The sequence below is a fragment of the Ixodes scapularis genome, unplaced genomic scaffold (assembly GCF_016920785.2).
Source record: "Ixodes scapularis isolate PalLabHiFi unplaced genomic scaffold, ASM1692078v2 PGA_scaffold0__279_contigs__length_252992795, whole genome shotgun sequence".
Classification (NCBI taxonomy): Eukaryota; Metazoa; Arthropoda; class Arachnida; order Ixodida; family Ixodidae; genus Ixodes; species Ixodes scapularis.
This window is the reverse complement of record NW_024609835.1, coordinates 88,479,650-88,493,766: the sequence shown is the minus strand read 5'-3', so window position 1 is coordinate 88,493,766 and position 14,117 is coordinate 88,479,650. Positions and strand designations below refer to the sequence as shown.

Below are 14,117 nucleotides of genomic sequence, written 5' to 3'. Positions count from 1 at the left end.
TGTGAGAGAGACTTGCACTGTAATCACCAACAATATCTTACACTCCAAGTAAATTGTTCAGAATAACGACCCTTGCAATGACCACTGGATTCTTACTGCCCATGCTCGCATGGCTAAAACTGAAACACATTCTGCAAGAGGCAAAATAATAATATATACAGCAGTGTTTGAACTTTACTTGCAAAGCCACCTACTGCTGGCAACCAATGGCCTCATTGGTCAATTTCTGGAAGGATGCGTTAATTTACAGGCAGTCCTCTCTAACTGTGATAACTAAATGTGATGGCAAAGAGCAGAAGCAGTGTGAAAAAATGTGAAAGTGCAGAACAGTGTGGGAGCAAGAGCCAATGCAGGCTGCCTGTCATAGTAAACATTTGTTTTTTCCCTTTATAACTAACATTGTTTCATTCCATGTGAAATTCTAATACTGAAAAAAACTTTTGAAGTTAGTAGTCTACAATATCTTTGCCATAAACATGTCAATTGTTCTTTAATCCAGAAGACACTACAAGAAGACACTGTATTCGGTATGTCTATTCTAGACAATGATTGCTGCTGCTAAAATTCTACAATCAATGATTCCTAAAGCCCTCCAAGACTAAAGCAATGATATCAAGCACAGGCCATGAGTATGTTTGTCTGCATGCACTACAAAATGGCACACTGCCTATTTTAAAAGGATCCTTGCACACGCTAAGACTGGAAGTGCAAAAAAAGTGCTGCAAGCTCCACTTACCGTAATAATCCAAGGGGTGTGCTTTAGAAGGCGCAACAGGCAAAGGCAACGATGCAGAGAAGGGGGAAGAAGTAATTCTCTATCATTAGTTAAGACTCTTTCACATGGAACTATACCCTTTACAAGACAACAAGCATGAGCAGGTTTGAAGACAGAACTCGGACAAATGTTCCATTTGACAACTATAGAACGAGGAAATTTTGCATTAATTTCTATGAGCAGAGAGCACATAGTGCAAGAAAGCATTCACAATGTGACATACCTCACTAAAAATTACTTATAAGTGTGAAGACAACATTTACTGATGTCAACAAACTTGTAGCAACCGACGCTAAAAGGAAACACCATCTTACACTGCACACCAGGGCTCCTCAAACCCCTCAATCTTAGGCAAGCCATCTGTCTTCCGACATTCTTACACAACGCTGAAGAAAGCGATAGACTAGTATCTGCAGCACAGGAGCATTGTCTACAAGACTGCAGAGACAAAAAAAGGTGGAGTGTCATGCATAAATGCATGGCTCAGTCATGCTCGAATTGTGCACAAAGTAGGCCGCACTTGGGGTAGGGATCACTAAGAGATTAACCGTGTTTTAAGAAACCCAGTCTCAAAACCTATGCCACGCATGAAAGGTTATTGAAGGAACTTTGCCCCATTAAAGACAAATTAAATTATTATTCGCATAATCCCAATTGTGGAAGCATACATTTTCCTGCACTACTGAAAACAGGAAAAACAACTCCCTGTAACGAAGGATTAGAGTGCAGCCCTTGAGGAGGAGGATGGAAGGGTACTGAGGGATAGGAGACTCCCTAAGGTCACATGACCTCAGGGGGGTCACATGACCTGAGGGGGGTCACATGACCTGAGGGGGGTCACATGACCTGAGGGGGGCTACGACACCTAAATTTAGCGGGGAATTTTTTCCGCTGGATTAAGAGGGGAAAATTTTCTGCTCAATTTGGCGGGGAAACTTTTCCGCTAAATTTAGCGGGGAAAGTTTTACGCTAAATTCAGCGAGGAAATTTATCCCTAATACACCGCATGGTTACGCTGACGGCGATGCCGCTCAAGCCGGAAACGGGCGCCTAAAAGCTGCGCTATAAAAATTGTCCTCGACTACACTCATAATGAGACACTTTACAGAATTTGATGTGACAAGTACTTTACAAGGATTATAACAACCCTAAAATGCTAACACACTGCTGGCTGTCCAACATTCTGTCTCAAGATTAGAAATTGGAAGTTGCTCCTAGACATGCTTCAACTCGGCTCAAAACAAATTTTTTCCACTACTATCTTCGATTTTGACCTCCACTTTTCAAATAATTTTAAATGTGTGCTTCAAAGTTATAGTGCTACCATTCAAGTATGGTATCGCCTCGATAACCTTGATTTTCCTTTTAGTGACAGTGGTTTCACTGAATTCTTCCCTACCAGGAGTAAACAAGGGTTCATTCTTCATAACAATGAGGCTACAAATATTGAAAAGGTACCTCACATTCAAATTTTGGGATCTGGCTGAGTGACTCAGACCAACAGCTACATGATTTAGCTGAAGCTACATTTAAGAACTGTTCATAGTCCTTCACTACCAAAGGACTTAGAAGTAGTAAACTTGTTTAGACTACAATTTCAATGATGAAGGAAGACCAAGAATATAATCCTTGTCATACCTTAGATATTTTATGCCAGACTGCTAAAAGTTTGTGTATACTTTGCTGCAGAAATCAATCATGTTTGAAAAATGTCAGTTCTTACTAACTTGTAGTATGTGTACCAGAATGCAATGAAGACAAATGCCAAATTTCTAAATGTGCATGAAAAAATACAAATTCAGTTTGAAGAAGAACAATGATAGGACACCTTTTTTTGTAAGCAGATTGCAAAAAAAAAAGGAAAATCAAGGGGGCCTAAAATCTGGAAATGTAAGCATAAAAATAAAATGCAATTTTGATGACAACAGTTACAATAAAAAATAAAAAACTTTTTTTGTGAGACAATGACAAAATATCTCTCACAATTGCCAAGTAGTTCCCCTATTTTTATACATAGGTCCAGATGTATGGGACATATTTACATTACATTAACAATATCTCTCCTATGCATGATGTCAATAAATTTTACACAGTGAGAAACATAGTTATATTACTTAGTGGACAGCAAACTTTCACTGACCCCAAGCTAAACTAACTGCACGAAAGCTCTCGAGATAAGACTGTATGTTACAAACTCAAACAAAATTAGCAACAATTGTCAAAACCTAGCTACTGAAAACATTTCCATCAAGCCACCATAACAAGAACAATTTGCTCTGAAAAAGGTTTTAATCATAGCAACTCTACCTAACACAAGGTTGCTGGACAGGATATAAAATCTACATCACAGAAATATTGAGTCTTTAGCCTTACCGCACTAATGCCAACACGTGTAAAAAAAAAAATTTCAATTTATGCGCTACTCCTACGATGTACAAATGCTGCCATACCGTTTTTTGGCGATGGCCCCGTGGCTGGGGAAAAAAAATGAGCTGGTACAGTTACAGTTTACGTCAATTTGTGATGTTTGAAAAGCTGAATTCACTCGTATCCAACGAAAACTGCCACGATTTTGAACTGCCAGTGACTCCAATTCCTTTTCCGTGGCTGAGCAAACAATGAATAAGGATGAGGCTTGGAGCGTGGAATTACACCAGTGTCACTAAGAGTTTATAGCATTGCAACAACCTCAGCTTTACGCAAAAACTTTGAGAAAGTACTGAGCCATTAGTAAACGAGTCCTCCCAAAACAATTAAAAAAAAAAAAAAATTGGTTGCTATATACTCTTTATGGTGCTACTGTTAATAACTGTTAAAAAGTACTAATTTCAAATGACAAAATAAGAAACTACCAAAATTATTTCAAAACTTTCTAAAAAATATTTTGAAGGAGTCTGAGGCAGCTGAAGCTGATAAGGCATGAGAAACTCAATAAAAGAACTCTACCAACTCCCAAAACTAGCATCTGGTTGGCTAGTAACCAAATTAATTACAACTTTTACCAAGAATTACCTTTTCCTGACAGGTGCAACTGTAGACCAATGGAACCAAGCTTAGATTCTACCTCAAAGCAAACAACAAAGGACGAAACGTTGTAGGGAGTGATATGTATGCTTCTCAAGAGGCAACATCACAAGATTGTATCCTGGCACAGACCACTGGTCACTAGTATACAAGCCCAATACAACATGTTCACAAAGTAAAGGGGGGACACTACATGGGCATGTCTCCTTTTGAACCGCTGCTCACTTAATTGGAATGAAATTTGTAGGTGGTGTTTGCAGCCCTATAGAAGGAGGGCGTGCAAAGTTTCAGCCTGTGAACCAATTTTATGAGGTTCTATACCTCCCCAAACGAAGTAAAGCATAGTTTTGCATGGAATCTGCTCAATGAATCTATTGTTGAGAAATGGTGTTGATCACCAGATATTTTTCTGGTGAAATGCATACTGAAATACTTGTTGCCAATTACTATGAAAAGAAGTTTTTAGAAAAATTTATGAAATTATTATTATTTTTTTTACATTAGCCAAGTTATGCAAAATACAATTTTTCATAATAAAGGAACATGAAAATGCAGAAAATCTATGTTCACAGTAACCGACCCCATAAAATTTCGGCATATAATCTGCAAATATTACCGTAAAACACCGGGCAAGCGCCCATTTAAAATTTAGAGATAATCGCAAAAAAATGAGGGATGGGCACTTGTCTGGTCATCAATTTCACATATAAATGTACTGTGCATATTTGTTTCATATCTCAGACATTTGGATATCGACGCTTAATATGGAATGGGCGGATGTGCGGTATTCTACGGTAAGCCCTCGGTAGTTTCATACTGAAACAATGTTTTTATAAGGTGGGATTTGCTGCCAAAAAGTGAAGGTGAGATAAATGCACTTGAAGCTTCAAAATGACATTTTAAAAATTTGTTTTTGCATCTTAAATGTCAGAAATTCTTTCCAGCAGTGTAGGTGATATCTTCCTCAAACTTATTCTGATATACTGACATTACTTTCAGCTATTTTCACTTCTGGATGACGAGTGCTACGCAGTGCAGCACGCCTCACCAACATATGAAGAATAATTATTGTTGACATTGTTTGTCAGTGCACATTGACAAGACTTTGTGAGAGTGTTCCTTGTTATCCATTCATGCCAGAACTCTGCAGTTCTGAATATGCGCTTTTAGAAAAAAAAAGGTGCAGTTTAAAATAGTGTCCCCCCTTAAGTCACCAGGTTTAGGTTTGCAGGTATGTGTTACATGTATACATGCTTTTAGATGGTAAATATGTGCACACATATTTACGTCTAAAAGGCAAGTAATGTGACTGGTCAGCGGTTTGGGGCACCTTTTGGAGCAGCTAAAAGACCATCTTGAAGCAGCAAAACAAACTTTTGGAGCATTAGTACACACTTCATTTTCCTTCCTACCACTGCATATATTATATGTTAAGATTTACAAGTTGACCTGTCCATCAAAAAACATTGTCTACTTTGCTTTCTCACTTCTGTGCAACCTTTTGTAAGCATCAATTGTGTGGCAGATTCAATTCCCTCAAACGCCTCAAACACAGAATTAGCCAGCTCTTTAGTTGTGTGTAAAGCACCAGGCACGACAACAATAAGCTAAGTGATGAAGAACAGTATGAACTGCTGCGAATGATTATTAAAATGTACGGAGGCAAAGGTAAACCAAATTATAGTTCATAGAAATAATGTCGGAATGGAGTAACATTGAGCGCCCAAAGTGATGTTTCATTAAAATCCTAAAGGATGCAATAAAGCTGCAATTATTAATTTGGATAAAAGCAAAGCTTTTCTTACTTGATTATTAACAACAATGGTCTTTTATATGTATGACTTTATGATAACAAAAATTGGCATGTGGATGATAAACTAACCTGAAAAGCAATTCAGTGGAACTCATTCAAATTAATCTTAAGTTTCTATCCTCTGCTCTAGCTAGTTTTAATTTACTCTGTTCAATGTGCCATCACAAAGATGAAAGCTATGCAGCAGTGATAACTAAACCAGAAAGGTGACATAAAATATAAGCTTACAAAGCCATTCATACAAAACTTCCCACAATGCACAAGTATCCTTGCTAAATATATTTTTGAAAAATATATTGTCAGAATATTGTGGTTTATTATTTACTAGCCACAGTATTATTCAGAACTTTTTACTGCGAGATGGAGATGTTACATCAACACTTATCAAGTTTTTTTTTGTTGTTGTTTTACTTTAAAAGAGTGCTTTTCCCTTAGTATGCGGCTGCGCTGTGGCAAAGCAAGATACGCGAAATTGCGATGCCTACCTTGCAGTTCTCACTTCAGTGCAACACACCAGAGCGTGGCGAGAAGCGCACTCAACAAAGAGACCTGACCCACCAGAGCAGGCCAGAAGCATGAGAAATATTGCACGACTTCCGAGCACTATCAGTGCTTGATACAGATATAAAATCAAGTAGTATGTTATTCAAGGTGATAATCTAAAGGTCTGAAAACTCGGAAAAGCCTAATGTAATGATCCGGCCGTGTAGCGGGGCCTCACCTATTATATTTTCAATATTAATAAAGTAAAATGATGTTATGGTGCAATGTTGGCACAAATTCATCACATTTTGGCGAAATGTAGCAGGATGTAGCAGGTTAAGCACTTTGGTGCAGTTTGACACAGCAATGACATCACTGCTAATATCTGCACATATACAGTTCCTTCAGATTACATACATTTGTCTTTAACATTGCAAGTCATCTTCCTGTATATTAAAATGCATTCCAATTGTGGCTTCATGGGTAAGTTTTACATCTTTGTGGCCACTCCCAGCAAAAAAAAGAGTCGACGTCAAGGAATTATAAAGTACTGGTGACAATGAATGTGAATGAAAGATATATGATAGTGATTGTTGACTTCAATGTCCATGACTTCAAGCAAGGGCTCTGTTAGGCTTTGCACTGATTTTAAGAACACAAAGAAATATTTCTAGTCAAAGAAATGTTTCTTGAATTAGCAGCGATGGCATTCAATGTTTCACAGTGCATTTCTAAAAGACAAAAACAAGTTCCCTGTATGCACGCGCGCTAAAAAAAAACTGAACCCCACATAAACCCGTCAGAAAAATGTTCCCATATGTTGCAACCTAGTAGGTACAAGTAATATGCTAGTTACAACAGCCATCTAAGGCAACATTCCAACTTCAAGCATTCACGGGTTTCCACGGGACAAAAAACAAACATATATTTAAACAATCAAAGACCTTGCCATGGATGAAGAAAGAATAAAACAATTAAAACTGGGACAACACAATCCCACCTTTCAACTAGCAACACACGAGTACAATTTCCAACAGCGAGCAGCCAACCATAACCAGGAAGGTTGGAAATTTTACTCGTCTGTTGCTAGTTGAAAGATGCGGTTGCGTTGTCCCAGCTTTAATTGTTTTATTCTTTCTTCATCCATGACTTGAACCAACATGCTCTTCTCCCAAGCAATCAAAGACCACTTCCTAACAGACACTCAAAAAACCAGCAGGAACTAGAAACCATGTTCGCAGGGACCAACCTTTGCGGGTCTTGAAAAAGTGCCCATGCTCTCTAGGAGAGGATGTTAAAGAGCCTTCGAGCAGCAATTAAGAGAAAAAGTAACAAAGAAAACCATTCAGATAGGCATTCTACAACTTCCGAGAGAAGTGCGTAGGCAGCGCTTCTACCTTGCTGAGGGCCTCTCACAGTGCACCAGCGCCACAAGATGCAGCCTAGCAGTTAAGTATGAAGTTGCATGATCAAGGCTAAGAGGATAATGTTCTCGGCCATAGGAGGAAACTTGCCACGGCGAAAAACAAGTAAAAATTCTTTGACCAAAAAAAAAAAAAAAAAAAAAAAAACCTCTTGCAATGACAGTTTATAAGTTCATAGCCAAAAGTTTTGAGAAGCCATCACATATGAAACAATCCATACAAACCTTCTGTCGCTAGAGTGACTTTGCAACAGGATAAAAAAAACGCTTATTCTTGTGTTTTGTAACTGTTACATCGCTGAAGAGTTCAGCAAAAGAAATTAATTGCACATTATGAAACAAACTAAAGGTTGCTGTCTCAGAGTTGCAAACTGCTCATGCTTGCCTTGCATAATATTAAAAAAAAAAAAAAAAAAAAAAAAAAACAATCACAGGCCAATATTAAAGTGAGAGTTATCACAAGAATCAGGGCACCCTTGATCGAGCAAACCTGGACGAGAAACTAAATGAGGAAATATCAGCAGATAAAGGAAGAAAAGCCACACAAAGACATGGCTGGCTGCATGGATGGCATACCATTGCATCCCAAATACACAGGCTGTCCCAATTAGCATGCGCCAAGCTATAAAAAAAAGCGGAGCACTCTACCGAAATTGAACCAACTGTATTTTATTATCAAACGTTTAGCAAAAGTGCCACTATTTTTTTTTATTGAGCCTCAATTATCATTTTTTAATACCATTTGTCAACTTTTAAACAATGATTTCAGGACCTATGTGCCAATCAGAGAGTTGCACAGCACCTTGCAAAATGCCCTACTGATGTATTTGCAACATTGTATGCTTAGCGCGCTTCTTTCCAGCCTAAGAAATAAAGCTTGTGAAATTTAACAAAATACTATGTGACAACATGCCATGATTCCAGTTACCTCAAACGTGCTTTGAAGAAACAAAGTCTGCCTTCTCTCTAGTGCACTGTCGCATGCACTCGTTCCATAATGTGCATCGGCAACTGCTAGAGTACATCTTCAAGCAGGCACCACCAGGAGGCACCATCTTGGACAGTGCTCAAGCTAGCAAGTCCAGTTGAAACCAGCTGGTGTATTACCCCGCAACAACTTCTCAACCGAGAAAATGAAGAGCACAATATTTAAAAACGACAAGGAGGCCAAAGAGCACTGACAAGCAGCATGGCTTAATTCCCTTGCAAGTGATAAGAAATTAATTTTGTGGTCTCAGTCAGTATCCTGCAGCCAGAACTACTTCAACCTACAAGGTGGATTTGTGCTTAGTTCTGGACAAACAGAGTTTTCTATCTGAGCAGAGCAACAAGCGAGCAGAATGCAAAGCAAAGATGCGGTGAAACTTACCATCTCTTTCGGCCGACGGGATTGTTTGCGTCTGCTTGTTGTAAGTGACATTTTCTCTCGGGGCAATGTTGGTTTGATGCACGACACAGATGCTCAGTTTGGCTTTCCTGTAAACAACAAGAGGAAAATGCTAGCTGTTACCGGTATATGGAAAGGAGTCACGGTGCTGAAACTGCTGTTCCACAATGTGGTACAGTGCACAAGGAAGGAAGTTGAACTGAGCTTGGAAATCGAACAAAGCAGCATAAGCGGGTTAGCAATGAGAGCACATGGAAATGTACCAAGTGATGGAGGAGTATGGAGGGATATGAACCAGACATCATTTGGTGGTAGGGAGGCAATCAGTAAATTGAACAGTCTGAATTTACCCAAGACTGGGTTTTTAGAGCGCAGCTCTTAGGGGCCCGTTTCCGGCTTGAGCGGCGTCGCCGTCGGCGTAACCGCGCGGTGCATCATGGGAAATGTCCCATAATGCACCGCGCGAGCCCCCCCACCGGAGTCACGTGACCTCGTGGGGGTCACGTGACCCCCCCGAGGTCACGTGACTCCCCTGAGGTCACGTGACCCCCTCCTCAAGGTCACGTGACCCCCTCCTCGAGGTCACGTGACCCCCTCCTCGAGGTCACGTGACCCTCCGAGGTCACGTGACCCCCGCCGATGTCGCGTGACCCCCCGATGACGTCATCGTCACTGATGACGTCACCGGCATCCACATCGTCATCGTCATCATCACTGATGACGTCACCAGCATCCACATCGTCATCGTCATCACTGATGACGTCACCGGCATCCACCGTCATCGTCATCATCACTGATGACGTCACCGGCATCCGCATCGTCATCGTCATCATTACTGATGACGTCACCGGCATCCACATCGTCATCATCACTGATGACGTCACCGGCATCCCCATCGTCATCGTCATCATCACTGATGACGTCACCGGCATCCACATCGTCATCATCACTGATGACGTCACCGGCATCCACATCGTCATCATCACTGATGACGTCACCGGCATCCGCATCGTCATCGTCATCATCACTGATGACGTCACCGGCATCCCCATCGTCATCATCACTGATGTCACCGGCATCCACATCGTCATCGTCATCATCACTGATGACATCACCGGCATCCACATTGTCATCGTCATCATCACTGATGACGTCACCGGCATCCACATCGTCATCGTCATCATCACTGACGACGTCACCGGCATCCGCATCGTCATCATCACTGATGACGTCATCAGTGACGTCACTGATGTCGTCACCGGCATCCGCATCGTCATCGTCATCATCACTGATGACGTCATCAGCGACGTCACTGATGACGTCACCGACATTCGCATCGTCATCGTCATCATCACTGGTGAAGCCATCAGTGACGTCACTAATGACGTCATCGGTACCCGCATCGTCATCGTCACGGATGACGTCATCAGTGACGTCAGTGATGACATCATCGGCATTGGGGGTCACGTGACCCCCAAGGTCACGTGACCCCCCCCCCCTGGTTGGTTTACCCCCCCCCCCCCCCCCCCGTGCCCTTCCCTCCTCCTCCTCAAGAGCTGCGCTCTAATTCGGCGTTACAGGGAGTTGTAAGCGGCTTTCATTTTTTAAAAGATGACACAAACAGAGAGAATTTATAAACACAGCTGAATTTTAATTGACAGGGGGGTGTCACCCCCTAGAACAGGGGCCACCAAACATCTTGGCTAGGGAGCCGGAGGGGAGAGTAGTGCGACAAGCTGAAGCAACCTAATGGCGGCCGCATCACGTGATTCCAAGACGGCAGCACCCATGCAACTGAGGATGAAAAGGCCTATGCACCTAAAGACAAGAGTTAGTGCTGATCAACTACTTCTGTGAAAAAATTGGTTAACGAATCCAAGAAAAAATTGTGGGAGGAAAGAATGCAAGGGAGATCAGCACTAACTGTATAGCAATAATTTGGGGGAGCTTTTTGTTTTTGAAGCTAGAACAGGAGCGCCAAAAACCAAAACATACAGGGCAAAATATAAGGAAATGAACAAATTATAAGCCATAAGCCAAAGTGAGAATGAAACAATAGAAGATGAAGTTTAAAATGCATGGAGCTTGGTCAACCCTCACAGAAGAAATAACAGGTCTGTCAAGAAGGTTTGGTTCTGATGATAAGGACGGAAGATTAAAAGACAGATCACAATCACAAAGAGGAGGTAAGGAAAATGGTGGAAAAGGCCCAGGGAACCGCAAAGTTAAATGAGAAATTGACAAGATAGATCATTTAACCGGAGAGGCCATTTGGGGGCAGAATTTAGGGTATATAAATGTCTCTAGGCTAGGCCACAAAAGCTACTGCCTAATCAGATACTACTGTCATAATACTATTAGGGCTAAGCACCAATTAAAAGTTTTAACCCGGTAAATTGCCACCCTTTAATCGATTAACTAATTGATTAATCGTCTTGTTCAATTCCTGCAAACTTTTTAAAAAATCAAAAGTAATCTTTTTTGCTTTTGTTGATAATGTGACAAATGACGGAGTATACCATAGAATACCGTGCATCCGCCCATACCACACTAAGCGCCCATACCCGAATTTGTAAGATCTGAGAATATATGCACAGTACATTGATATGTAAAATTGATGACCGGACAAGCACCCATCCCCCATTTTTTCGCGATTATCTCCAAATTTTGAGTGGGCGCTTGCCCGGTATTTTACGGTACTCTTTCGATTATGAATCGACCTCAATGTGCAGTTACGAGATGTTTAAAGACACTCACACACAGATTATTACTTGAGTTGCATGAGGCAAAGAAGTTTGCTGACACCCTCTAGCAAGTGCAACCTCTTTTCATTGTTCACAATAGTCTCTGCTGTGCTAAACGGACACTCGCACCGCGTTGAAGTGGCCGGGATAGTGTAACCTTCTGCATTTGTCTGGAGCTACAAATCTTGTCCCAACAGTTTACTTTAGGATCAAGTTTCACCTTAAGTTTGTCCTTCATACAGGTGTTCTCCCTCCTTCACGTCTGCATGATGAAACAATTTGTTTTTACTTCCCTTTTGGTTCGTCAAACTTTTTACCAATTAACCGCTTAAAGAAATTAATCACGATTAAAGCATTAATTGATTAATCAGTAAGTTAATCTATGAATCACCCTGCACTACACACTATCTATCTCTCAATACTATTTTTCTTACTGCAAATAACTTCATTAAACTTAAGCTATTAAATTGTTTGTAGATCAAGTCAGTCAGTGTGTAATCCCTACATTTACAAATAAACTAGATTAGAAGTCACTAGATTCTAATTACCTAAGCAACATTTGAAAATGACTCAAGTTGGATTTGTATTCCACTGATAGTGAACTAAAAGAATCATTGTCTGGTTAAAATTTTTTTCTTTTGCCAACATCTCAGTGCCCTTCAGTGGGCAAAATAACACAGTGCCTACCAAATTTCCTCTCTCAAATTCCCCGACTTTTCAAGGTTTTACCCAAATAGTTTGATTAAATTCCCCGACCATTACAAAGGGGAAAATTCAGAGGATAGGAGTTGTGGCAGCTGTTCGGGTTGTTCCCATTTAATACGGCGAGTCGGGTGGTGGCTTACGACGCCTAGCAATGCCTTGGGCAACCGTTACTTGGTGTGCCATCCACGCCACCACACCTTCTCGCATCACTGCAGAATTTTTTACGATTTCCACAACGATTTCCCGACCTTCCCAGATGCATTGAAAATCTCGACAATTCCAGATTTCCCAGGTTGGTAGACAGCCTGGGTAAACAGAGGCACAAACAGTCTTACAACCTAAGAAAGAAAATGCTGATCCTGTACTTACATTACAGTGTAAGACATATATAGGTGAGGACACACAACAGAAACACAGAAAATGAAAAGGTGTCTTGTGCTCAACGCACCCTGGAGCGCGCTCCTTTCATTCAAAGTCAGTTTAGAGCATCCGTTCCGATCTTGATGGCTGCCGGCTTGAACGCAGCACTAGAGATCTCTCTCCACTTCAACATGTTCGTAAAAATGTTATTGCCATCGTTGAGGCACAAATCCAGGGTCACTGACAAAGCACTGTCTAAGCAACACGTGTAGTGCAAGTACCAAGTGCTACGTGATGTGGAGCACCTGGAATGTGGCGTTAAAAAAAAAAAAAAGTGTGTCTCCCTTAGAGAAGCATGGGAAACTGGGCCCGGGGCAAGCTGACACTAGACACGTACCGAATAGTTGTATGGTGTAGTGGCTTGCAACCAAGCTGAGGGGAAGACTATCTGGCATCTGCAGCGTGTGCAGTGTCCACGCCTATATACATTGTACACCGTGGTTCACACACAGTGCTCAGGACGCATACAATTAGCACACCTCTTACAATATTCGTAGACACCATTTCCTCGTGCGAAATATTAGCACAAGAAATAGGAAATTCAGTTTATGCCACTGGTGCAACTTGAAAGACCCCCAATTACTCAAAAATTGTTATTCAATAACCGAGATATGACAGTCTGCCTTCGACCAAAATGGGGACGCTTCATCCAAATCTATTAGTGTTCGTTATTGCCACTGCAAGCACATCTGTTCCTGTGTCCTGTTGAGACAATTAATGAAAGTATGCTGTGCAACGTAACCAAGGGCTCTAGATTTCTTTGCGCATTTTTTGGCTGTTGTCAGATGCAGATAAAGTGCTGTTTGCACGATTCGCACCGTGTGTCTGTTCTCCTTTCTTCCGTAGCTGCCTTTTGAGCGTGCTGTTCTCGCCTTTTGAAAGCATGCTCGACAAACTACCCCAAGCTTCAGTCTGAACAGATAAAACCCACTCACTTCTGGGCTTTTGCTGGCACTGGCGGGGACGGTGTTTGCATGTCCACCAGACTGGACGCATTGCTCGGGATAGGCGAACCGGTGGGGGGTGTGGAAACGCTCGTCACAGTCAGGTCTGCAAGGAATGCAAACTATTAGTGGCGGTGGAAATAGTTAAGCAATCTCCGTCTAACTTAGGTGAGCCTTAACGACAGTCTGTTGCAGGTTAAGAGTAGCACGACACGCCCCTCCCGCAAAAGCTTTCTGCTGGCCATGGTGGTTTCCTTTTCTCAACTCGATCTTTTTCTATAGCATTCACTCTACTAAAGTAGAAAGAGTGGAGGACTGTATGGGAGGAGCTTGTACTGCTATTGTTAACCTGCAACTGACTACACTCAGTGTGGAACCTGAGGCTGTCAGCCTCTCTAG

At 41.5% G+C, this 14,117-nt stretch overlaps 1 protein-coding gene across 7 annotated transcripts in view; it reads right to left on the bottom strand.

Annotated features, from left to right (window-relative positions):
• Positions 1 to 14,117, bottom strand: part of LOC8034227 (cytoplasmic dynein 1 intermediate chain 2) — a 42,725-nt gene that overhangs the window by 27,883 nt on the left and 725 nt on the right. For 6 of the 7 annotated variants that reach the window (XM_029989418.4, XM_029989414.4, XM_029989415.4 and 3 more), the window contains exons 3-5: positions 13,710 to 13,824; positions 8,888 to 8,994; positions 737 to 757 (exon numbers count right to left, since the gene is read on the bottom strand). In XM_029989418.4, coding sequence (XP_029845278.1) covers positions 737 to 757; positions 8,888 to 8,994; positions 13,710 to 13,824 — 243 coding nt within the window. The remainder of the gene's footprint in view (positions 1 to 736; positions 758 to 8,887; positions 8,995 to 13,709; positions 13,825 to 14,117) is intronic. The other variant, XM_029989423.4, reaches the window with a different exon arrangement.